The sequence below is a fragment of the Lonchura striata genome, chromosome 24 (genome assembly GCF_050655825.1).
Source record: "Lonchura striata isolate lonStrDom1 chromosome 24, ASM5065582v1, whole genome shotgun sequence".
NCBI lineage: Eukaryota > Metazoa > Chordata > Aves > Passeriformes > Estrildidae > Lonchura > Lonchura striata.
The window spans coordinates 4,821,885-4,847,330 of NC_140726.1; the positions used below are offsets into that span (position 1 = coordinate 4,821,885).

A 25,446-nucleotide genomic window follows, 5' to 3' on the forward strand; every position below is an offset into this window, starting at 1 on the left:
ATATCTGTCACCTACGTTGGACAGTGTGTCCCCAGCCTGAACCAACAGAAAAATGCCAACACCACAGTGAGACATGGAGGGCATGAAGAAGGAGAAAAAGGACAAGGCACACCCAATTTCCTCCAGCTTGTCCCCTTTGGACCCCTCATCTAGAATCCTAAAATTTTACTTTTGCATCCGTGCCACACTTAATTATTACTGATATCAAACACTCAGAGCTGGTAATTGATCCTGTAAGATGGAAAACTCTTTTCCATGGGCAGAGATCACAGCCAGTGTCTCTGGGGGCTCTGTCCAGGGGGTTCCTGACCCTGCCAGGGTCCCAGGGCAGCCAGAGGGAAGCTCTGGATTCCCACAGGGACTGGCTGCAAGGTGCTGCCAATGGCAGAACTCAGCCTCAAGGGCACAGATTTGGTGTCTGGGGAAAGCAGAGACATCAAGCACGTCTCCCCTCCCTCATTCCAGGATCAATTTATAATTACTGGTTTAAATTTTATTCCGATCCTGACCACACCTGACAGAGCATCGTCATACCTGCACGTGCCGCTCTGTTCTTTTGGGAATCTTTGTGGGAAATGGGAATTCTGAGGCTTCCCAGGGAAGGGAGGAGCACTCCTGCTCCCCAGGTGTGTGGGGCTGGTGTCTCTAAGCTCTGTACCATGAGTTTTGGGTGTGCAGGAGTGCCTCAAGCCCCACCTTTGGCTGCTGGGACTTGCTAAACTTCAGGAGAAACGTTAACAGTGGGTTTGAAGGGACAGCACCTTATGAACATGGACAAGTGGTCCAAGATGTCTCAAACACTGTTTCTTCAGGGTGCCAGCTGCTTTGTTATGGCAATTTCAGCAATTCCCTCAATTTCTCACTGTTTTTTTTTTTTACTTCTACTTTTCTGCTGTCCAACCTCAGCCTTTGTGCACCACCAGGCAGCACAGAACGTGGTGGGGACAGAAAAACACCCAGGACTCTCCTCTTTTTCTAGAGGGGCTTGATGCCTTGTGCAGGCTGGCCTAGAGCAGAGCTGGACAGAGCTAAAGAATAAAGCAGGATTTATTCAAAGGATCTCCTCCGTGGATCCACCTTGGGCAGCACCAGAGCCCAGCCAGGGCTGCACCCAAGGTGAACCCAAATGGGCACAAAATGAACCCAAGATGAACCAAAATGGTTCCAAAATGAGCCCAAGATGAACCCAAATGGCCACAAAATGAACCAAAGTGGTCCCAAAATGGTCCCAAAATGCACGAGCGCTCCCGGGGGCTCTCCCTGGGATCAGTTCTGCTCCATTGGCACCTTGGAGTTCATTGTCCCATTCCAGCTCCAGCCCAGGCAGTCCCATCCTGCTTGTTTTTCTCTCTCCAGCCCACGGTGTTTGTGCTCCTGGGCTGAGGTTTGGATCATTTGTCCTTGGTGCCCAGCTGGAGCAGGAATTGTTTTGTCTCTGCTCTGTGCACAGAGCTCAGCATCCCCTGAAGTGAAGCTCAGAATTACACACTGAAGCAGCACAAAATGTGAAAAATAGAAATTCTAAACCCGGGGCAGCAGGCTGAGCACCCTGGCGTGGCAGTGCCGCCCTTCGTGGGGCACAAAGGCTGCAGAGCCTCGGTGCTGGGATCCAAATCGCTGCCAGCTGCTGAGGCTCAGCTCCTTTGATGACTCTGCTTGTTGAGGATAATTAGACTGGTGCAGCACAGACACACACACGGATGTCTCTATTCTTCCTGCAGTTGCCCAGCACATGCTGTGAATCCACGATGAGCTCTCAGTTAAAACCCAGGGCAGTGTTTTCAACTCTGAGCAAAATTTGGGAGTCCAAATTCACTTTCAAAAGCGACTTAAAAACACAGACGTGTCTTCAGGAGCCAGCAGGGTTAGCAGTTGATATTTAAAAGCACCACGTTTTTTAATTTATTTTTTTTTCTCATGATCTTTCAAAGAATGGAATTCCCCCCTGACTTCTGCCAGTCTCAGGGGTTTGCAGCATCCTCTGAGCACAGGCTGCTCCGCAGGAAAGTGGCAGCAATAATCCATGGATGAACTTCCTGAGGGCTTTACAGGAGGCAAAAATCTGCAGGAAACAGCCCAACATGCTGCCACTGCCCGAGGGGGAAGGACAATCAGCATTTAATGCCAACAAGGCTCCATTCAAACACGCTGGATATCTGAAATCCTTGAGCTGAAATCCAGGACTTCTCCCTGTCACTCTTTGTCTTGAGAATCTCATCAGGACATTTCAGCTGGCTCCTGACAGTGGTATCAAGTCTGGAGATAGGTCACAAAGAGAAGGAAAAAAGGACAGAAAAGATAACAATGCTATCTGCATCCCTCCAAGCTGATAGGGAGCTTGAAAGGGAATTGCATCCAAAGGATCAACTTTTTAACTGCTGGGGGCTTAGACCCAGAAGGCACAGAGCAATTTTTTTGGCTCCCTCAGTGCCATGTGAGGTCTGGGCTGCACTTTCTGAGCTCCTCTCCTTCCTGGAGCAGAGGGTAGGATCAAGTTCAGGACCTTGGCTCCGGGACAAGGAAATCATCAGAGGGACGGAAGCCCGAGGAAATGTTTTCTTGTCACCATGTAATTTTAATACCAAAACAAACCAAGCACTCAAGGAGCAGGAAACTCTCTGACATCTCTGTCAGCCTTTGCCAAAGTCAGATGGCCTGGAAAACCACATCTCAGCAATCCAGGGAATGCTGGCTGCTGGCTGACCCGGGGCCTCACTGCACACGGTGATGCTGCTCCAACACCCAAACACCAGCTCCCAGGGAAGTGTGGGCTGTGCAGGCACTAGAAAGGAGTTTGCTTTTTGTTTTCCTTTTTGTTTGCCTCCCTGGGCACACACCAGCTCGTTCTCTGGGCCAGCAAGTCCTGCAGGGGCTCCCTGACCTTGGCTGAGCAATCTCTGTGCAGGGGGGCTCTGTCCTTAAACTCTTCCCTCAATGGTTGTGGCAGAAGAGCTTTCTCCGTGGATATCAGCCCTGAATATCTGATTGTTCCAGGGCTCCCAGCCATCAGGTTTGATTAATGGCACTTCTGTGTCCATTTGATTAATGGCAGTTCTGTGTCCAGCAGCCGGAATCACTGAGGAGGTAACACCAAGCACTGCTGCTGCCATTATCATTTTACAGTGTGATCTTATCACAGAAATGTCTCCTTTCCCTCTGATAAGAACTCTCCCTCCCTCTGAAAATGCTGTACCATGTCATGGAAATAGCTGTTCTACTAAGTCTTGTCATGAATGGACTGAAACTCTACAGATTCAGGTGCAAGCCTAACTACAGATTTGATATCTAAGCTTCTCTGTGCCTCAGTTTCAGAATGCACAGTGGAAATAAAGAGCCCTCTGTGCTTTATCACTTTAGATCTCTGAAGTAAGGAACTGTCTCAGGCAGATCCCCCCACCCCAAACACACTGGAGCCACTGGCACGGAACAACCTGGATCCTGCAGGAATCATCTCAGTCCCACAGCAGAAATCTGCAGTAAAGCCAATGGAAAAAACAATTTAAAATCCATGTGCAGAGCAGCCACAGCACTGAGCCCTAAATGGATGTTTCTGCAACTTCTCTTCAGAGCACCTCCCTGGCAGCTGCTGCCTTATCTCCCTGTCCTGCAGACCTGTTGGATCCCCTCCAGGACAGATGGACAGAACAGTTCTGAGGCCTCAGAGCTGGCCCAGCAATTGCAAACCACAAAGCTCAGTGCTAAAACTGCTCCAGTCTCATCCCCTAAACCCTGACACGGGCACAGAGCTGAGTGCAGGGAACCAGGGGTTCGTGCAAGTGACTTCCCAAAGGTTCTCCCTGTCACCACCTGGAAACAGGCCACAAACCCTTCCTAGGAACCTGGAGCTCACAAATGCCCACAGGCAGGACTGAAAATTGAAATATTTTGCTCAGATGGTTTCTTGTGGGAATCCAGAGCTTCCCTCTGGCTGCCCTGGGACCCTGGCAGGGGTCAGAACCCCCCTGGACAGAGCCCCCAGAGACACTGGCTGTGATCTCTGCCCATGGAAAAGAGTTTGCAATCTTACAGCATGAATTACCAGCTCTGAGTGTTTGATATAAGTGATAATTAAGTGTGGCACGGGTGCAAAAGTAAAATTTTAGGATTCTAGATGAGGGGTCCAAAGGGGACAAGCTGGAGGAAATTGGGTGTGCCTTGTCCTTTTTCTCCTTCTTCATGCCCTCCATGTCTCACTGTGGTGTTGGCATTTTTCTGTTGGTTCAGGCTGGGGACACACTGTCCAACGTAGGTGACAGATATTGGCACGTTCTTGTAAATGCAGCCCAGGGAGTTTCTGGTATTTAATGTTTGTCACATCCCACTGAGGGCAGAGCCCCACATGCTGCCCTGCAGGACAGAGCTGGGCAGGGCAGCAGAACATGTGAGAGATCAACAGAATAAACAACCTGGAAACCAGCACAGACCAATGATGGCTTCTGCTTTGGCAGGGGGCTGACAGACAGAGACTTTCTACAATCTCAGAATCATCAATACCACAGATTCTGACAGTTTCTCTGCCACACAACCCACGGCTCTACCCAAGCCCCAGACTCCCTGCCTCGAGACTGAGCTTTAGGGGAAGCTTTTCTTTAAGCCCTTGTAGCTGCAACACCTGGATTTTCCATTCAAGATTCCCTCCAGTGCTGATAAACTTGGAAATCCCTTTCAATGGAGCCTCCCAAGCTGCTGCTTCCAGCATTTCTGTCCAGCAGCTTCTTCCCTTGGGATGGGATTTCCCTCCACGCCCTGAGCCAGCAGCAATCACTGGGAATCAGGAAAACCCTCCAAACTTGGGACTTGGGGCTGGATTTAGGCTGGGTCTTTGCAGCAGGATGAATTTCAGCATTTGCAGGAAACAAACACCCTGAAGGCAAAGCTGGGAAAAACGGGGAAACCGCTTGAAAACTGAAAATTAGGAGCAGCCCTCTCCTTCCACGCTGTCATTTCCCAGCTCCAGCTCCAAGGGAGGAAGGAGCGACTCCCGGCCTTGCTGCGCCGAAATCCTGCGAGGTTGCTAAGGCTGTTACCAAGCAAAACATGTCTTAGCAGGCCAAAATCCCTGTCAAAACTCCAGAGAAGCTTTTGCTGTTTGTAAACTGAGCTTCATTTCTTCCACAATAATGAAACCTTTAGTTGCTCGTAAATTCTCATCGTTTCAGGCAAATCCAAGTCAGACTGGTTTTACCCAGGTCCAGGGGAATTAACTCCTCCTCAGGCCAAGGACACAGAATTAAAGCCTTTTCCAGGCCCAGCTGAGGGGAAGGAACATCCATTTCCTTTTGGAAAGCTTTGCCACCTGTGTCATCTCTTCTGCTTATCAGAGACAGCACCGTGACAGAAAAAGCACAATATCTCTAATTTAAGTGTTCTGGTTGTGGGCAGTGATTTACCCAGCCTGAGTAATGGCAGGGGCCAGCGAATTATCTTCATTTTCTTAGGCCTGGCTCTCTTCTGCAACAGCATCTCAGAGCTGTGCCTTGAGTTCAGGGTCGTATGCAGCAGCTGAAACATCTTAAATTTTATTTATTTATATATCCATTTATATATCCATTCTGTGAACCCAGAATTAAAACAAAGAAAGCAGGATTAATTCTCTTTCCTCATGCTAGAGCTTTAACTGACTGGTTTTGAGGATGTTTTGGAGGAGTTTAAAGGCTGACATTAAACTTTTAAAACTTGCAGATTCTGGAGCTACATTGATTTCTGCACTATGCAGGATAAGTAAGTTTCAATAATTCAAGTTTGGTCAAAGGTCTTCCTCCATCCTGGAATGAAACTGCAGTCCATCACTAAATTTTATTTCAATTTTAGCCTTTTATAGACACATTATGGATTTTTTAAAAATTGCTTCTACATGCAGAAGAGTTGTAAATGATCCCCTGTGGTTTTGATGGCCTGTAAATTACTTTGTGCTTTTCCTCTCTGCTCTCAGGGATATACAGGGATTACAAACAATAGTGAGAGGTGCTGGCAGGCAGACTGGGTGACAATTAGGTGGAACCACTGATGGGAGATTCATAACAAGATGATAAATAATATTTTGGGGCAACTGGGAAATAATATTTGTATGAAATCTCTTTCTGGAGGAATCCTCCTGTTGTGTTCAGGGCATTGAAGCACTGGGGGTTTGATTAGGCCTTTGTGTGAACAAGGGAAAAATGCTTTTCTTGGTGCCCAAATTGCAAAATGGGAATTATAACCTCACCTTTGCCTTCTTTCCTTGCTTGAACCAGAAACTCCTGGGGATAGGGACAGCCTGTGGGAGCAGACAGTGCGTAATCTAATGGGCTAATTGCAAAATAAAATAATAATAATAATGGCTGTGTGCTGGCAAGAGCCAGCAGAGCTCGTGGTGATGGTTCAAAGGGATGACACATGCAGGGCCGTGATCAGGTAGAACCTTCCAGAAATGTTTTGAATTCACCCTGTGATTCAGAGGAGCCCTGAATTGCAGCTGTGCTGGGAAGAAGGAAAACAGAAAGAAAACAAAAGGAAAGCAGATGGATCTGTGCCAAAAAAAAATCCTTCAGAAGGTGAAACAGGGAAACCTCAAAGGTCTCAGTGTGAGCTGTGGGACACTGCCACTGGTGCAGATCCATAAACTGCAGTAGTAGCTCAGTTCAGAGAGGAAGAACTCATCCTTTGATGGGCCCTTCATCCCCAGTCCCCCATAAATCACATAAATCACCTGCAGGATGGAGACATAAAGGCTTTTTAAGAGCCCCTTGCTGTGAACACAAGAGCCACGGCAGTTTTACACTTGCTACCTGACATCTTCTCTTGGCTCCTTCCTGCCTCAGCCCAATTTCCCCCTCAACTGAGCCACCAGCAACACTTGGAAATCACATTTAGCCTTTCACCTTGGATTATTTTAACACACACAGGGTAAAGCTGAGAGCCAGGCATTGTGAGCTCTCCCCACTGCTCAATACCACCCTGGAAGTGCAGAATCCAGCTCAGCCCTGTGCCCTGACCCTGCCTGAGCTGCCCCTCTCTGTCCCCAGGCAGTGCCCCCAGCTGCACCAAGGAGCAGGAGGCACTGCTGGTATTTTGTGACATGCCTGACAGACTTGTCTGACAACTTGGGAGGTTTGTTTTGCATAAGCCACCCAAACAGATGGTCACCACTTTTTAAGTACCAGCCTGGCTCGTGTTTGTGTGCACAGAGCTGAAATCCCATTTCACCGAATTCCTGCTGGAGCTGTGCCTTTGGGGCAGCAGGCAGAGGTGGGAGGGTTTTGGGGGAAAAACTCACAAGGGCTTTAAGGTTACTTCTCCTTACCATCTCTGGAGGGAGATGATGATTTCATCTCGCTGGCATCTTGGTATTCTCATTGCCACTTACAGAGAAATGTAAGTTAAAAGAGAGTAAATGTAAGTTACAGAGAAATGCTGAGAGTGAAAAGCATTCTCTGGACCTTTTGGAAATGTCCTTTTGCCATGCACTCGTTTCTCTCAAGCTCCCAAACCTCTGCTCCATCCCCATCCTACCCTTGGTGGCACCGCTTGGATTTTACTGGGTTTATTTCCGTTTTGCTTCTTGTCTGATTTTTAATGATGAATTATTTGTAGCGTTTCCAGCAGGATGAAACAGGGGCACTCACTGCTCCCACAGATGGGATGAGCAGTGCCTGTCCCAGCAGAGAGCTGAGCTGCCACACAGGGAGGGTTATCCTGAACTCAAGACAGCTTTACCATCTGCCTGGCTACTTTCCCAACAGGCACTTTTTGCATTTAGGGATATTGTGTCCATTTTTTTTGGCTTGCTCCCTGTGTTTAACCCTCTCTGCTCTGCTGAATTGTCACACAGGGTTACCTGAACTCAATATCAATATCAGCTTTACCCACCTGGGTACTGGCTGGATTTCCAGTAAGTATTTTTTGCATTTAGGAATATTTTTTCCATTTTTTTGGCTTGCTCCCTGTCTTTAACCTTCTCTGCTTTGCGTGATGAAGCTCTGAGTGCATTTTAACAAATGCCAGTGCTTTTTGGGCAGGAATGTGACCCATAGACACACTTCCTGAGTCAGGTAAGAGCAGGGCTGCCTGGCAGCCTTGATGGCACTGTTGTGCAGGTTTCATTCATAGGATCAAGCTGGTTTTATTTTTTTTTTTTTTTATTGCAGCTCCACTGAAAAGATACACATCTTTCCTTCTTCCAACCATGAAGTCACCGCTCTGCCCTGCTCTACATTTGCATTCACTGTGTCTAAAAGCTGTGTGCTGATCTCAGGAGATAACTGACAGCCAGAAGGAGTGCAAAGCAGCACCGTGGAAAACAGAAATAAGATTCCTGCATGTGCTGGTGGGTCCATGCAATCCCACGAATCCACAAGGAACATATGCCCTTAAACTGCATGTGACTGTCTATATTTATATATTAAAAAAAAAAAATAAAACCTGCAATAAGACAGGCTGCAAAACCGCGGAGTTGTGATGGGTGTCAGCAACAAACTGAAAACTTTGGGAGATCAAGGAACCATCCCGATCCCCACTGGTTTCATTTGCATCCCAAAGCTGAGTCCCACCTCAGGAGTCACAGTTCCCTCATTAAGTTATCATTAGTTTGCTGCCTGATTAATTTAAAGCAGAAGCACACACAGGGAGGTTACACCAGGGCGTGAATTGGGCAAGAAAAATCGAAGCACTTCGGGCTACGGATGGAAATCTGCTGCTCCGCTGCTTTTCGGGTGACTTGTACACAGCTTAAAGAAAATCCCCCGGGTATCCGAGCTAAAACAATTTCAGTTTGGGTGGCAAAACCTGCCTCCCTGCCCATGCCCAGCCTGGGGACGGTGCGGGCGAGCTGCGGGGACGGGACCGGGAGTGCCCGGGGCTCCTGCCAGGCGGGAGGCGAGCGGAGCATCCCGCGGGTCCTGCAGCATCCCCTGCTCCGGTAGAGCATCACCCGCTCCGGGAGAGCATTCCCTGGTCCGGGAGAGCATTCCCTGGTCCGGGAGAGCATTCCCTGCTCCAGGAGAGCATCCCCTGCTCCAGGAGAGCATCCCCTGCTCCAGGAGAGCATTCCCTGCTCCGGGAGAGCATCCCCTGCTCTGAGACAGCATCCTCTGCTCTGGGAGAGCATCCCCGGGCCGCTCGGAGAGCATTCCCTGCTCCAGGAGAGCATTCCCTGCTCCAGGAGAGCATTCCCTGCTCCAGGAGAGCATCCCCTGCCCCGGGAGAGCATTCCCTGCTCTGAGACAGCATCCCCTGCTCCAGGAGAGCATTCCCTGCTCCGGGAGAGCATTCCCTGTCCCGGGCCAGCATCTCCCACAGCCAGGAGAGCATTCCCTGCTCCGGGAGAGCATTCCCGGCTTCGGGAGAGCATTCTCCACTGCCAGGACAGCATTCTCTGCCCCGGGAGAGCATCCCCTGCTCCAGGCCAGCATCCCCCGCAGCCAGGAGAACATTCCCTGCTCCGGAACAGCATTCCTTGCTCCGGGAGAGCATTCCCTGCTCCAGGACAGCATTCCCAGCTGTCCGCGCCGTTCCGAGAGGGCATCCCCGGGCCGTATCCCCCGCAGCCCGGCACAGCATCGCGCCGCTGCCCCGACAGCGCATCCCCCGGCTCTGGGAGCGCATCCCCCCGCTGCCGGGAGAGCATTCCCCGCTTCCCTGCCTGCTCCGAGGAGGCATCTCCGGGCCGCTGGGGCAGTTATCCCCTCGCAGCCGGGAGAGCACTGCCCGCTGTCCGGGAAAGCATCCGGGAGAGCATCCCCCCGCTCCGGGAGCGCATTTCCTTCTCCGGGAGAGCATCCCCTTGCTCCGGCACAGCATCCCGCTGCTCCGGGAACGCATTTCCTTCTCCGGGAGAGCATTCCCTCTGTCCGGCAAAGCATCCCCTGCTCCGGGAGTGCATCCCCCCTCTCCGGGAGAGCATCCCCCCTCTCCGGGAGCACATCCCTCTCTCCGGGAGTGCATTCCCCCTCTCCGGGAGCACATCCCTCTCTCTGGGGGTGCATCCCCCCTCTCCGGGAGTGCATTCCCCCTCTCCGGGAGCACATCCCTCTCTCCGGGAGTGCATTCCCCCTCTCCGGGAGTGCATCCCCCCTCTCCAGGAGCACATCCCTCTCTCTGGGGGTGCATCCCCCCTCTCCGGGAGCGCATCCCCCCTCTCCAGGAGTGCATCTCCCCACGTCCAGGAGTGCATCCACCCTCTCCCGGAGCACATCCCTCTCTCTGGGAGTGCATCCCCCCTCTCCGGTCCGCATTCCCCCTCTCCCGGAGAGCATCCCCTTGCTCCGGCACAGCATCCCCCCTCTCCAGGAGCGCGTCCCCCGCTCCGGCAGCGCATCCCCCATCTCCAGGACTACATCCCCCCTCTCCAGGAGAGCATCCTCACCCGTTCAGGAGCGCACCCCCCTTCTCCAGGACCGCATCCCCCTTCTCCAGGACCGCATCCCCCGATCCGGCAGCGCATCCCCCCTCTCCAGGACCGCATCCCCCTCTCCAGGACCGCATCCCCCGCTCCGGCAGAGCATCCCCGCCTCTCCCCGGGCTGCAACCGCGGCTCCCCGGCGCTCCCTCCCCGCCTCCGGCCCCGCTCCGCTCCGGAGCAGCGCAGCCGAGCGGCGCCCGCCGCTTCTCTCTGTGTCTCTGTGTGTCTCTGTGTGTCTCTGTGTGTCTCTGCGCCTCTCTCCCCGCTCCGTAACGCGCACGACAAGAGCGGAAAAGCCCCGCGGGGCAGCGACTCACGCCCGTGCTTTGGGGAAGCCCATGGAGAGCAGGATCTCCAGCGACGAGCCATGTTTGATGGTGCCGGCGCGGTGCTGGCGGTTCCGCCGGGGGATGACTTTGCTGTACAGCTCCTCTCTGGCAGCCATGGCGAGCTGGGCCATCAGCGCGCAGCCATCGCCGCCCCAGCAGGGCCATGCACGCCGCGGGCTCGGGGCACGGCGCCGGGGACCGCCACCCGGCCGGGGACCAGCGGCGACACCGCCCACGGCCGGCGCGGCCGGGCGGGGACCGCGGGATGCGGGCAGCGCGGCCGGGATGCCCCCGCCCCGCCGAGCGTGGGCGGGTGGGGGATGCGCGGGAGCGGGCAGGAGAAATGAAGGTTTCCTTTAAGAAGAAAAAAAAAAAATAATTAAAAAAAAAAAATAAAAAAAAAAAGCACGTGCACGCGCCGTTGATTTTTTTTTATTTTGCTGCTTTTTTTTTTGTTTGTTTTGCCTTTAGTATGATTGCTGTGTTTATTTATGTATTTTGGAGTTGTTTTTTTTTTTTTTTGTTATTGTCTTTATTAGAAATCTGGTTTTATTTATTTGTTTGTTCGTTTGGTTTTGTTAGCTTTGCCTTTATTGTAATTTTTGTATTTATTTGTTTATTTATTTATATATACATAAATCCTTTCCTTCTGTCTCTCCTTCTTTCTTTCCTTTTACCCCTCTTTCCTTCTTTCCTTCCTTCCTTCTTTCCTCCTTTCTTTCCTTCTTTCCTTCCTTCCTTCTTTCCTCCTTTCTTTCCTTCTTTCCTTCTTTCCTCCTTTCCTTCTTTCCCTTTTTCCTTCCTTCTTTCTTTACATCTTTCCTCCCTTCTTCCTTTCCTCCTTTCCTTCTTTCCCTTTTTCCTTCCTTCTTTCTTTCCATCTTTCCTTCCTTCTTGCTTTCCTCTCTCTTTTTCTCTTGCTTCCCTTCTTTCATTTTTTTTAGGAAATCCTCTCTCGGATCCCAACCAAACTCCACAAAGAGCAAAGCAGGGCGCTCAGAACTCTCCGAGTCTCCTTTCTCCCACCTCCACTCTCATGGAATGGGTTGGGTTGGAATAACCCGAATTTAAATCTCATCCCACCCCACCCCTGCCATGGGCAGGGACCCCCCTACTGTCCCAGGTGCTCCCAGCCCCATCCAGCCTGGCCTTGGGCACTGCCAGGGATCCAGGGGCAGCCCCAGCTGCTCTGGGAATTCCATCCCAGGGCCTGCCCACCCTGCCAGGGAACAATTCCTGCCCAAAATCCCATCCAGTCCTGCCCCCTGGCAGTGGGAGCCATTCCCTGTGTCCTGTCCTTCCATGCCTTGTCCCCAGTCCCTCTCCAGCTCTCCTGGAGACCCTTCAGGCCCTGGAATGGCTCTGAGCTCTGCCTGGATCCTTCCCTTCTCCAGGGAACATTCCCAGGGCTCTGAGGATTCCCTGGATCCTTCCCTTCTCCAGGGGAACATTCCCAGGGCTCTGAGGATTCCCTGGATCCTTCCCTTCTCCAGGGGAACATTCCCAGGGCTCTGAGGATTCCCTGGATCCTTCCCTTCTCCAGGGGAACATTCCCAGGGCTCTGAGGATTCCCTGGATCCTTCCCTTCTCCAGGGAACATTCCCGGGGCTCTGAGCTCTGCCTGGATCCTTCCCTTCTCCATGGGAACATTCCCAGGGCTCTGAGCTCTCCCTGGATCCTTCTCCTCTCCATGGGAACATTCCCAGGGCTCTGAGCCCTCCCTGGATCCTTCCCTTCTCCAGGGGAACATTCCCAGGGCTCTGAGCCCTCCCTGGATCCTTCCCTTCTCCAGGGGAACATTCCCGGGGCTCTGAGCTCTGCCTGGATCCTTCCCTTCTCCAGGGGAACATTCCCAGGGCTCTGAGCCCTCCCTGGATCCTTCCCTTCTCCAGGGAACATTCCCAGGGCTCTGAGGATTCCCTGGATCCTTCCCTTCTCCAGGGGAACATTCCCAGGGCTCTGAGGATTCCCTGGATCCTTCCCTTCTCCATGGGAACATTCCCAGCTCTCCCAGCCTGGCTCCAAGGGGCTCCAGCCCTGCAGCAGCTCCGTGGTTTCCTCTGGCCAGGCTCCAGCAGCTCCACTTCGTGGAGCTCCATCTCCGTGGTTCACCTGGACTCAGGGCAAAATAGCTGTGCTCCAAAATTTTCACCTCATCCTGGTGCTCCCAGCAGCTCTGCTCCCCTCCCTGCAGCTCCCCTGGGACAGATATTCCTGCTTTTCTCCTCATTCTATTTCAATTCATCCTCCTCATCCTTCTCCTTTGCTTTTTTATTTTATTTTATTTTATTTTATTTTATTCTTCCCCTGACTTTGCCTTTTTTCCACTTTCACTTTTGAGGCCAGGCAGATCCTGCTCCTGCAGTGGAGAGGAGCCTGAAATCCCAACCCTGCCAGCAAATAAAAACCCATGAAGAGGCATTTTTAAAAATAGTTTATGTTGGGGAAGGAAATCAATAGTGGCAATGACAAATCTATCAGTGCAGTTGTTATTATTCGCATTAGGGAACGCCGACAGCCCATTTCCATTTTGTTTTATCAACAAAGGGGAGAAAAGAATTCCCCCCACAGCTCCCTGCTCCTTCTCCTCCTGTGCCAGTGATTTTCTGTCTCTTTATCCCCAGGGAAAAGCCATCCCTGAGCCGAGGGTGGCACGGAAATTCCAGCTCCAGAAAGACACGGCACAAAAAAAACCAAAACCAAACTGAGAAAATGCTTCTTGTTCCTCTCTTAAAATCACTTTTAACTCCTCTGGTGTTGCTGGGGTTCTTTAATTTAGCCCACTATTAATTGGCAAGGACTTCATTAAAGCCAGAGGGGGAAACCAATGGAGTCGTGGATTTCAGTTGTGAAATCAGGATCAGGCACCCAATCCGCTCCGTTTTCATTCAGGAGGACAATTAAGGGCATTAATTACAATATTTCCTCTTCCATTTTAACACAGGAGGAGAATTAAGCGTGTTAATAACAACATTTGTGCTCAGATTTGGATTGCTGGAGCCTCCAGAAGGGTTTGGCACCCATGAATTCATGCGCCACAAAGACCCTGGAGGAGAAGATAAAAATCCCAAATTTTGGGAATCCCTCTGGCTGCCCTGGCAGGGGTCAGGACCCCCCTGGACAGAGCCCCCAGAGACACTGGCTGGGATCTCTGGCCATAAAAAAAAAGTTTTCAATCTTACAAGATTAATTACAAGCTCTAAATGTTCAATATAAATAATAATTAAGTGCAGCATGAATACAAAAGTAAAATTTTAAGAGTCTAGATTAGGGGTTCAAAAAAAAAAAAAACCAAAATAAAAAAAATTAAGTCCTTGTCCTTTTTCTCCTTTTCATGCCCTCCATATTTCACTAGAGTGTTAACATTTTTTTATTAATTTAAGCTAAAAACACACTATTCAACATAAATAATAAATATTAACACATTATTATAAATATTATGCACACAATTTGTAATATATAATATTTATAAAATCCCACTAAAAAACAAAGCCCTGCAAAACAAACCTCCAGCGGGGCAGCAAAACATGGTATAAATAAACCAAAATAAACAACCTTAAAAACCAACACAAACAAACGATAACTTCTTCTTTTTACAACAAAACAAAACAAAAAACCTTTTTGCAATCTCAAAATCATCAATAGCACAAATTCCAAGAGCAAATTAACCCTGATCCCACCTTCCCATCTCCCAGGGAATGCAGCCAGCAGAAAATGTTTGCACTTCTCTCCCTGGGCCTCCCTCCTGTGCTGCAGCTGAATTACTCAAGCAGGAAATAACAATAAAAATGAAATTTGCTGTGGAAGCGGCTCCCAGGGACTTTGCTCCGATGGGAATCTCTTTGCTCTGCCTGCGACAGATTCCCACCAGAAATTCAAACAGCAAGAAAATCCACATTAGGGAAGTTGCAATGTTGAGGTTTGGTTGGTTGGATGAGCTGCTGCCTCAAACAAGGAACAGAAATAGATTTATTTTTATTTTTTAAGGTGAGACTGGCTGGGAATTATTTCCCAAGCCTGCCAAGATCATGTCCTTGGAACTTTAATGTCCCTGCATTTGGCTGGCTGGGCTTCTTTACATGGAAACCTTATTTTTTTGGGGGAAAAAAGATTTCTTTTTCTACCCTCAGCTATCAAATGTGTGCCTGGAAATAAAGCTGCCGCCCACCGTTTTTTTTTTCTTTTTCTTTTTCTTTTTCTTTTTTTTTTTTATTGTAAGCTGAAAATGAAAGCTGTCACAGTGATCAAACAGGGAAAGGGAAGAAAGTAAAAGTAGAAAGCCAAATTTTTTAAAAAGGAGAACACCCAGAAAAATGTGTTGCAGCCTCCAAAATTAACAATAATTTTAGCGAAATAATCAAAATATACAAAATTATTTGGCTTTGTACGAAAGCTGTGATACTAAAAAGCTGTCAGATTTTCACAGAGAACATTTCTGGTTTGGTTTTTAATTTGTTTTTTCCACGTGGCCTCGTGTTGCTGGCCTGATCCCAGATATTTCTATTTATCTTCACTTATTTCTGTTGAGTGCAACAACTTTTGGGTGCCCAAAGCCAAAAAAGGGGCGCAAATTCCTGCACCAGGAGCCTTGTCCATGCCCGCTGGGAAATCCGAATTTTTCCTGCGTGAACTCCAATTCTTTGCCCTTTACCTAGAGGAAAATGCAATTTTAGGGGATTATTTTTATCACTGAAGGCAGAATTGAGGGGGGAGGGTTTGAAAAAGCCAGCCTGGACAGGGAGGGGGGATTTCCGTAGGAAGAGCTCAAATTTCTGAGGAATTTGAGCCAAATTTAACTTTTTTTCCCAGCCTGATGCTCCCCCCTGGTGCTGGCATGGGGAGAATAATTCAGAATATCCCCGAACAATGGGAATATTCTGAAATAATCCGCTCAGCAGCAGGGAATGGAGCAGGGGCTTTGCTTTCCCCTTACCCCAAACCCATCCTTGGCAAGTCCATCCTCAGTTTTGATTTCCCGGCTCAACCAGCGAGCGTGCGAAGAATCAAAAATAAACTGAAATAAAAAATCAAACTCAGCCCAGCCTCAGCAGTTCCCCTCCCCTCTCACCTCCCTTTTATTTCCTTTTTTCTCTCCCCTGCTCTCCTGAGTTTCCAAGGGTCAGGGAATGGTGATTTAGCTGAGGAAAATCAACGGGTGCCTCGTCCTGGATTCAAACCAGCACCGAGAGAGGGAAATGATGATTTCATTGGAATTTAGGAGTTTTTTGGGAGAGCAAAGGAGCAGCGGGCTCCAGCCCGTTTTCTGCGCCCTGCTGGAAGTGGAGGAACAACATTCCCGGGAGATCCTGCAGGGATCCATCCCCTTTGTCCAGCCTGGCACCGGGGGCTGCGTGTGGAGCTGCAGTCAGCACTTATTCCCAGATCATAATTCATAATTCAATCACTGCCTTCCTTCCCACCCACCTGCTCCTTGTTGTTACTGGGCTGAAATAATGATGCAAAAGTTTGCTAAGAGAAAGGTTCAAAAAGAGAGGGTTTTAGTTGAGTATAATATTCTATATATTTATATATTATATTATATTATATTATATTATATTATATTATATTATATTATATTATATTATATTATATTATATTATATTATATTATATTATGTTATGTTGTGTTGTGTTGTGTTTGTGTTATGTTATGTTTGTTATGTTATGTTATGTTATGTTAATTGTACTATATATATTATTATTATTGATATGATATGATATGATATGATATTATATGATATGATATGATATATGATGATATTATATGATTGGTATGATATGATATGATATGATTGATATGATATGATATGATATTCTAGATATATTCTAGATATATTATATTATTATATATTCTATATTTATATATTATATTTATATATTATTGGAGTATAATATTCTATATTTATCTATTGGAGTAAATATTCTATATTTATAGAATTCTAGAGGTAACTGTGGGTTGGAGGATGGAATTACCACTTCTCTCAGCTACACTGGTCAAACTAACAATTGATTAATTTTCTTTTCTTACAAAGAAGAATGTAAAACGATGATTATTTATTTATTTTCTTACAAAGAAGAATGTAAAACGATTTTTATTGACATGAACAGTGTGTGAGAACATGTAAAACATGATGCTCTAATCATTGCTAAAGTGATGTTTGCCAGATAAAAATCTTACCATCAACATTAAAAACTGCTCAGTAGAAACACGTAAACAGCCCAGAAGGCTGAAGAAGTTTTATGAGAACTTTAAGCCTTTCAAAAGGACTATAAAAAGAAAAAATTACACTTTTAAAAATCAGGGCAACACTCCCTTCTCTCAGCACTGCAATATTTGAGTTCCCCAAATATTTGAGTGTTTCAGAACAGGAGCAGCAGCTGGCTGATGGAGCAGGATCCTGTGCTCCGTCCACAAGGATGAAAAATGAGATTTTTCCCCCCATTTCTCCCTCACCTCCAACCTCTGCCACGAGTTTTGGGCTCTGGGAGACTTTTTAGGGCTTCAGGATTGGGGATTTTTTATCCATCTCTGGTTTTTATTGCCTTTGGGGCTGGGACTCCAAATTTGGTGTGGAATTGTGGGGTGAAAAAAGCGCCACAAGCTTCATTAGAAGGGCACTGAGAATTTGCTTTTCTAGCTTGGGTTTCCTCAGTTTTGGAGTGTGTTTTCCTCGTTAAAATTTAAAAAAAAAAAATCCACTTCTATTTCATCATAATCCCTTCATTTGGATTTAGAGTTACGGAGTTGAGCAGGAATGAGTCAGGAGGCAAAGTGTCCTTCAGATATTTCAGGTGTAGCCTGAAAGTAAAAGAGAAATAAAAGAATATATTCATTTTTAAAAGGCTTTCAGCTATTTTTGGCTCTGCTGTGAGAGGAAGGAGTTTGTTGCTGGGTGCTGATTTAATCCAGAGCTGGGTTCTGAGGGTGGCCAGGGCAGGATTTGCCTTTATTTGTCATTAAAACCAAAAAAAAGATGTGGAGAGTGGCTGAGGCTTTGTAAAGTGAGGCTTTACCCTCTCCTAACCAGGCAGGGCTGGGTTCTTTCACCTACCTGGAAAAGAGTTGCATTCTGCTTTATTTTAATTTATTTTAATTTATTTTAATTTCGCCTGCCTTGGCCCAGCAGCTGGGGGAGCTCTGGGCCAAACCTTCCAGGTGGGATTCAGCTAAAACCGCTGGCAAATTAAAATGTTGCTGTAAAATCCACTTTTATTGGTGTAAAAAACCACTTTTATTGGCATAAAATCCGTTTCTTCTGAGCTGGAGAAGAAGCTGGGCTGCTCCCTCTGCTAGGAGGAGCAGAGTTGAGTAAATTAAATATCTAAAAATATTTAAAAATATTGCGTGTGTGAGAAACACCCTGATCCTTGGCTGGGTTATCTCGTGGATCCCCTGGCTGTCCCTGGTGTGAACTCGGTTTATTTCCATTTATTCCATTTATTTGCTGGGGACTGAGCCAAGAGAAAACATGGTACAATAGAAAACTGCTGGGATTTCCCCAACTCCCCCACACAGAGAAATGTGCTGAGCTGCAGGAGGTTGTACAAAGTCTGCAAATCTTTTTTTTTTTTTTTTTGAGGCTTTTGCTTTGCTTGGAATTATTTATTATTCTTTTTTTTTTTTTTCTGGTGGTGATTTGTTTAGCTGCATTCTTGGGCCCTCATTGGATTCCCTGGAGAAAAAAAAAATTGCTTTTGTTGACTAGAATATTGGAAAGGAAGGGGATGGGGTGTTTGTGGTCATTTGAAATCATCCTAATTCTTTGGTGTTGTAGAATTGCAGAACTGGAATTGAAATCATAGAATTGTGCGGACTAATATGAGAATATTATATGAGGATATTGATATAATGTGAGGGTTGATTTAATTTGTTCTCCAAGACAGGCAGGAATCAGCTGGAATCATTGGGGTGGTGCTTTGGTGTTTTTGCTCGTTTTTCCATAGTTATTTTTGCTGTTTAACTTCCCTCTCTCTGTGCATCACAGCAGCCTTTGAACAGAGCAGAGCCTGGGAGTGCTTCTGTGCAAATGCTCAGCCAAGTTTCACAAAGTTCACTGAAACAGAAATAACAAACCAGCACATGGCAGAGAGAAGCACAATTTGAAAAGGAAATATTTCTGATGTAATTATCGAACAGGCTTAGGGACACAGGAGATCAGTTTTTAATGTTTCTGATAAGATTTTTATCTGGAAGGCATAATTTAGCAATGATTAGAGAAGAGGATTGTTTTACATGTACGTGCTTGTCCATTATAAACACATTTCTGTAGCTTGAGAGGAACTTAAAGCTGTAATTTCAATATGAATGAGCATCATCCAACATCCTGCTCCTGCTGGAAGTGTCTGCAATTTATTTCATATTTAAATCTTCATTAGATGAGTGGCTAAAAGAGAGAGGCTGCTCTGTGTAAATTAAATTCCCCCGTCTGTGGCTCCATGTGTAACTCTTTGCAATCATTTACTCAAATGTTACATTCATCCTTTGGAGCATAAATTTCCATGGAACTTTGATTTCAGCTGCTTCTCTCTTTATGTGAGTGCTGCAAAGAATTAAATACTCTCAGTCCAAACTCTGATCTGGATTGATAACATTTAGCATAAACCTTGCTCTTGCCATCTGGGAAAAAAAATAGAATAAATCATATTTCCTGATTAAGACAGTCCTAAAAGTGTATGCATATGTTTAATTTTACTACTTGGAGTATTCTCATTGAATTCCCAGCAAGGAATTATTCCCTGGACGTGCTGGGCCGGGGCCCAAGGTAAGAATTGATGCCTTACTCAGCACATCTCATCGAAAATAAATTTGTCAGTGCTCTGCACCTCTGGCCTGGAGCCACTTGCAGTTGTTTTCCCCCGCTTTGTGTTTGGTGTTGGAATTCTCAGGGATAAACAAAACGAGGCAGGCAAACAAGGGAAGGAAAGAGTTCCTGTTTGCAGATCCCTGCCCGTTGGGAAAATGGGATTTCGGGGAAAAAATGGGGGGGAAATGGGATTTTTGGAAAATACATGGAGGAAAAATGGGGCTTTTGGTGAAAAAATGGGGAAAAATGGGATTTTTGGAAAACACATGGGGGAAAATCGGATTTTTGTGGAAAACTTGGGGGAAATGGCAATTTTGGGGAAAAAAGGGGGGGGGAAATGGGATTTTTGGGGGAAAAAATGGGGGGAAATGGGATTTTGGGGAAAAAATGGGGGAACAATGTGATTTTTTGGGGAAAAAATGGGGGAAAATGGGATTTTTTGGGGAAAAAATGGGGGGAAATGGGATTTTGGGGGAAAAAAGGGTGAACAATGTGATTTTTGGGGGAAAAATGGGGGAACAATGTGATTTTTGGGGAAAAAATGGGGGAAAATGGGATTTTTTGGGGAAAAAATGGGGGGAAATGGGATTTTGGGGAAAAAAAGGGTGAACAATGTGATTTTTGGGGGAAAAATGGGGGAACAATGTGATTTTTGGGAAAAAATGGGGGAAATGGGATTCTGTTTCTCCTTCTGCCTGACTCCGGGGAGCGTTTCCAGGCTGGGCTCATCTCACTGCAGAGAAGACCTGGGCGGGTGAGCCTGGGGCTTCCTCCCGCCGAGCCCAGCCCAGATCCCTGCAGGAGCCCATGGAGGTGGTGGTGGCACCTCCTCTGAACAGACACATCACCGAGATAACGGGCAAGGAGACCAGCTCCTTTTGGATGACTTTATCAAAGTGACCAGCTCTGGGTGGGGCCCGAGGGGTCGCGCACACCGCCGCTGCTCCCTTGGGCCACGCAGAGGAGGAGGTGAACAGTTTTGCTTCCCAGCAGAACTGGGGCTTCCATCCTCATGGGCGTGCCTGGAAGAACTCTTTTGGCTCGTCCGGGCTCCTCACTCTGACTCGGTTCTGCTGAGGTTATGGTGACGCTTAAAATCCTTCTGGTAGGGTAGAGGGACTTCTTGTTGGTAGGTCTAGTTGGTTAGTTGTTCAAATTTTAGCTTGGCTCGTTGTTTCTAGGGTCTTTTGTTGGATTTTCTTGCACTTTTCCTGATTTGCATATTTCCCGGGAATGTTCCGGTCGCCATTTCGTGGAGCAGCGGAGGCAATAATGATGGACGCAACAAGGGACAGTAAAGGGGTACAACCAAGGTGTAAGTAAGGGAGTCAACAGTGGGGGTAAACAAGGGTTTAACATTAAACAATTATTTCATTAACATAATTAACCTTAAGTGCATTAACCGCTTCTAACCGTATTAACCAATGAACTTGTTCATAACAACCACTCTCTCTCTCAGGGCTTTTTCCTGGAGAAGCACAGAGAGAAGAAGAGAAAAACCAATTCCTAATCTGTGCCTGCGGTTGTGTCCATGTGGAATGGGGTCTGGAGATTGTTCACCCAAGGTGAAATTGCGTGGTTGGGTTCGGTGATGGTGTTTTGGATTCATTTGGATCCACGTCTGTGTCGGGACTCTCAGCAGAGAGTCACAAGTTTTCTAGTTAGTTACTGATAGTTCTTGTTAGTGTAATATAGTATAATATAGTATAATAAAGTAATTAATTAGCTTCTGAAATCACTGGATTTCAGAGCTCACTCTTCCCAGCTGCAGGGGGTCGACAGCTGACAGGGATGCCTTGAGAAGGCTGCCCTAGAACAGAGAACAGACAAGGGGGAGAAACCTTCCTCTTTTAAATAGGAAGGAAAGGAAGAAACAAAGAAGGAAAATATGAGTATAAAAGGAACTATATTAATATTTGTATAAAAGGAAAATATTCAGTGTGCCTGTCTCGGGGTTTGGGTTTCAGGATGACCCCAAGAGTGTAAAATCCTCATTTCCCAGCCCTGCAGCCAAAGGAGTCTGTATGTGCAGGATCAGCTTCTCAAGGTTATTTATTTTCCCTTATCCAGAACATTCTTTCTCTGACCTGCTGAGCTCTGTCCAGCAGCTCGGCCATGGCATTCTGTCTGCCCTCAGGGGTGTTTGCATTTTATACCAAAAACTGCCTGTGCCATGTTTACAATAACGTGCCAATATCTGTCATTTATGTTGGACAGTGTGTTTGTACCTTAAACCAGCAGAAAAGTGTCACCATCACAGCAAGACATGGAGGGCAAGGAGAAGGAGAAGGAGGCCAGGACATGCCCAAACCTCTCCATCTTGTCCCTTTGAACCCCATTCTAAAAACCTCAAAATTCTACTTTTTCACCCTGTGTTAACTCAACTACCACACTGCTCAAACCCTTGTGGCTTGTAATTCCTCACACAAAGTTGGCAGGTTTTTCCATGGGCTAAAATCAAAGCCACAGGTGTTTTTGATTTCATGCCAAGGTCTCTGAGCCCCTGCCAGGCTCTGGGGGTACCCAGGGCAGCAGAGGGATGTGCTGGATTCCCACATGCCTGAACTTCTCCAGGATCCAAACGCTTTGGGAACTCCAACCCTTGTGGGTGCTGCTCCATGGGCTCAGCATCCCCACGGGGAGGAGGAAGGCTCCAGCGGGGAATGTCCCAAACCTCCCTCGGCCCTGGCTGTGAGCACAACCCCAAAGCCCAGCCCGGCTCCTGCTGCTCCCTCCCTGCACAGGGCTGGGTTTTGGTGCTGCACTTCCCTCTGCTGTTGGCTGCTCATTCCGAATTTCCTGCTCTTTTGAGTGTCCCCCCACACCCTGCTGAATGCAGCTTTAACTTGCCCTCCCGTGATCTCCCCTTCCCTAAGATTTTTTGGGATAATTGAATAATTCCCCACGCCGTTTTTGAATTTCCCCCCACCCCTGTTTTTGTGCACTGAGAGAATTCTGCCCAGTTTGGCAACCACGAGAAGAGGCGCTGCCCTGGGATGGGGAATTTTGACTTTTTGATGCACAAAAGGAACAGATTTCTCCCCAAAGGGAAAGGCCCTGCCTGTCCTTTCCCCGCCAGTCCACGGAGTTTAAACCAGTGCCAAAATCAGGGTCTGTTCCAGAGCTATTAAACCTAAAGCAGGGTTGTATCCCCTGACTGTTTTAGGAATTTTTCCATCAGCTGTTGTGTCCCAGCCCTGATTTCTAATTATTTTTGTAAAGAAAAATCATGGAGTAATAGAAAAATCATGAAAATTGAAGCCAGTGACTCCAATTCATTATTTTTCACTGGGATGAAGGAAGAGTTTGAAGATACCTAATCCCAGTGGGACTAAAAGTGGGTTTTTTTCCAAATTTTGCCATTCCTAAGCTTTTTTTTTCTGGAGGTTAAGCTCTCTGAGAGGCATTTCAAAACAAGCATCCACAATTTCACCCCATTCTGCACAATATTTGGGTACTTTAGCAAACCCCAAACCTCCAACCAACCCAAAGCCGTGGTTTTTATGGGGTGCTTTGGACCAGAACCCCTTCTGGCACATGCAGATCAGCTTCCCTCCCTCAGTTCTGCTGAAAGGGATTTCACACCCTGATTATTGTATGGGAACATTTTCCACTCGTGTCTCCACGAATCTGGGAGCTGCTCTGCTCCCAGGAAAAAAAAATAAAATTAATAAAAATAATAACGAATAAAATAAATTTCGGAGGGAAATGTATCCCTCTCTGGGGTGAGGGAGTTGCTGCTTGGCACAAGTTCTCGGTGGGTGTTTAAACCTGGAATTCCTTCCTGTTTTCCCCACACAGAGTGGGTTTGATGTGTCCACCCCTGCTCCCTGCTATCCATTTGGAGCAGGAGGAACTTCCCAGCAGCTCAGGGAAAAGAAGAATGAGAACACTTGGTTTTAACGACTCGTTTCCATTCCTCCTCCTCCTCCTTGAGAGCTTGGCAATTATTTATGACAAAACAAGGGGGAGTTTAAGAGAAAAAAGAAAAGAATCGAGTTGCAGGATGTGCAGGCCAGGAGTGGGACTGCAGATGAGGTTTGCAGACCTGGTGTGAGCCCTTTAATGGGGCTGCATTAAGGTTTGGCTGGGCTGGGATCCTGAGCTGGGGCTTGCCAGGGATGGTTTTTCCATCTTTGGAAAAGCAGCAGAGCTTTCAGCGTGGAAATAAAATCCCAGGGCAAAGTGGAGGAGCTGATTTCATTCATCTGTGCTCTGGCCGGGAGGCAGCAGCCAGGCAGCTCCTCAGTGGAGAGTCCTGTTCCCTGCCTTTAAATGATTTTAACCTAAAAACCAACCACTCATGGCCACAGTGCAGATTTTTTTATCCAATTATACAATACCACTTAAACCTATGTAGAAGAAGAAAGAGCAGCCTCCACCCTCATACCTCTGTCTTGCCTTCTATATATTACTATATTCTAAAACTTTAAACTCTAAATTTTCACTCTAACAAACTAAAAATGGAGCCCCATCTGTCTCTCTACAACTCTTTTAAGGACAAACAGTCCAGTTAAGAAATGACACCTAAATTATTTTCACTTTTAACCCAATAACCAACCACCCATGCCTGCATGGGACTTTTTTTATCCAATTACACAGAAATACCCAAACCCATGGAGAAGAAGGTGAAGAAGAAGGAGAAGGAGAAGGAGAAGGAGAAGGAGAAGGAGAAGGAGAAGGAGAAGGAGAAGGAGAAGGAGAAGGAGAAGGAGAAGGAGAAGGAGAAGGAGAAGGAGAAGGAGAAGGAGAAGGAGAAGGAGAAGGAGAAGAAGATTAAGAAGAAGGAGAAGAAGGAGAAGGAGAAGAAGGAGAAGAAGAAGAAGATGAAGGAGAAGGAGAAGAAGGAGAAGAAGAAGGAGAAGAAGGAGAAGGAGAAGAAGGAGAAGAAGAAGAAGATGAAGGAGAAGAAGGAGAAGGAGAAGGAGAAGAAGAAGAAGAAGAAGAAGAAGAAGAAGAAGAAGAAGAAGAAGATGATGATGAAGAAGGAGCAGCCTCCTCCCTAAAACCTCCATCTTGCTTTATATATATTACTATATTCTAAAACTTAAAACTCTGTTTCCCACCCTGTGTTATCACACACTTCTACTCAAACCCCACCCCCACAATCCCAGTTCTGTCATTCCATTTTGGGAGCTTTCTCCACGGCCTCAGGTGAAATGCAGAGTTCTCTGTCAGCACAGAAAGTCTGAATTTCTCAGCAGCCAGGTAAAACATGATTCTGGCCAGCTGCAGCTCAGTTGTACAGCATCACAGTGAGTCCACTCATCTTTTGGTGCTAAATCAGGTTTTCTGCCCATTTTCAGGAGGTCTGGTGAGTGAATCCTGGCAAAACGAGTAATTAAAGCCTTGATTTCTGTGCCAGGCTTTGCACGAGTGTGGAGTGCAACAAGGTGGGTGAAACCAGTGGTAAATAAAGAGCTGCAGGAGCACAGCCTCTCTTTTGGTGGATCAGACCTCCCTGGCTCCAGGGAGTGGAATTTCCCCACCCTCAGACTGAAATTTTGGTTTATTTCTTGTGGAGCTTCACCGAGTTTTACCCCATTCTTTGTGCTGGGCTCTCATAAAGCACTGAAGAAGAAAAGAAGCTTTTGGAGAAGGGAAAATTTCAGTTGTCAGCTGGGGCTTCTGGGTGTGGAGAGCAGCCTGTGATTATAGCAAATTTTCATTTTATTCTCATTTATGCACAGGTTGGGGCCCAGTGGGAGGAGGTTTTGCAGGGATTGCTTGGAGGAGAGACATGGGATGAATATCCCTGTAAATGCTTGATTTTTAGGCACTGAACTGCTCTGGGATGGGGGAGTTTGGAATTACAGAGCAGTTGACAATGGGATTTCAGCCTGCAAAACCTCCCTGAGACCTGAACTTCACCCTCCAGGTGTTTTCTAGGAAAGTTTTGACAAAGGACCATCCCAGGGTGTCGAGAACCTGGAATT

The 25,446-nt window shown here is 47.2% G+C and overlaps 1 protein-coding gene across 3 annotated transcripts in view; it reads right to left on the bottom strand.

Annotated features, from left to right (window-relative positions):
* Positions 1–11,008, bottom strand: part of UBASH3B (ubiquitin associated and SH3 domain containing B) — a 76,432-nt gene extending 65,424 nt beyond the window's left edge. Inside the window, exon 1 of one of the 3 annotated variants that reach the window (XM_077788006.2) lies at positions 10,696–11,008. In XM_077788006.2, coding sequence (XP_077644132.2) covers positions 10,696–10,747 — 52 coding nt within the window. In that variant the 5' untranslated portion in view covers positions 10,748–11,008. Of the gene's footprint in view, positions 1–10,342; positions 10,477–10,695 lie in introns of those variants that run through there. The other 2 variants (XM_077788004.2, XM_085560401.1) reach the window with 2 other exon arrangements.
* Positions 11,009–25,446: the final 14,438 nt, after the last annotated feature.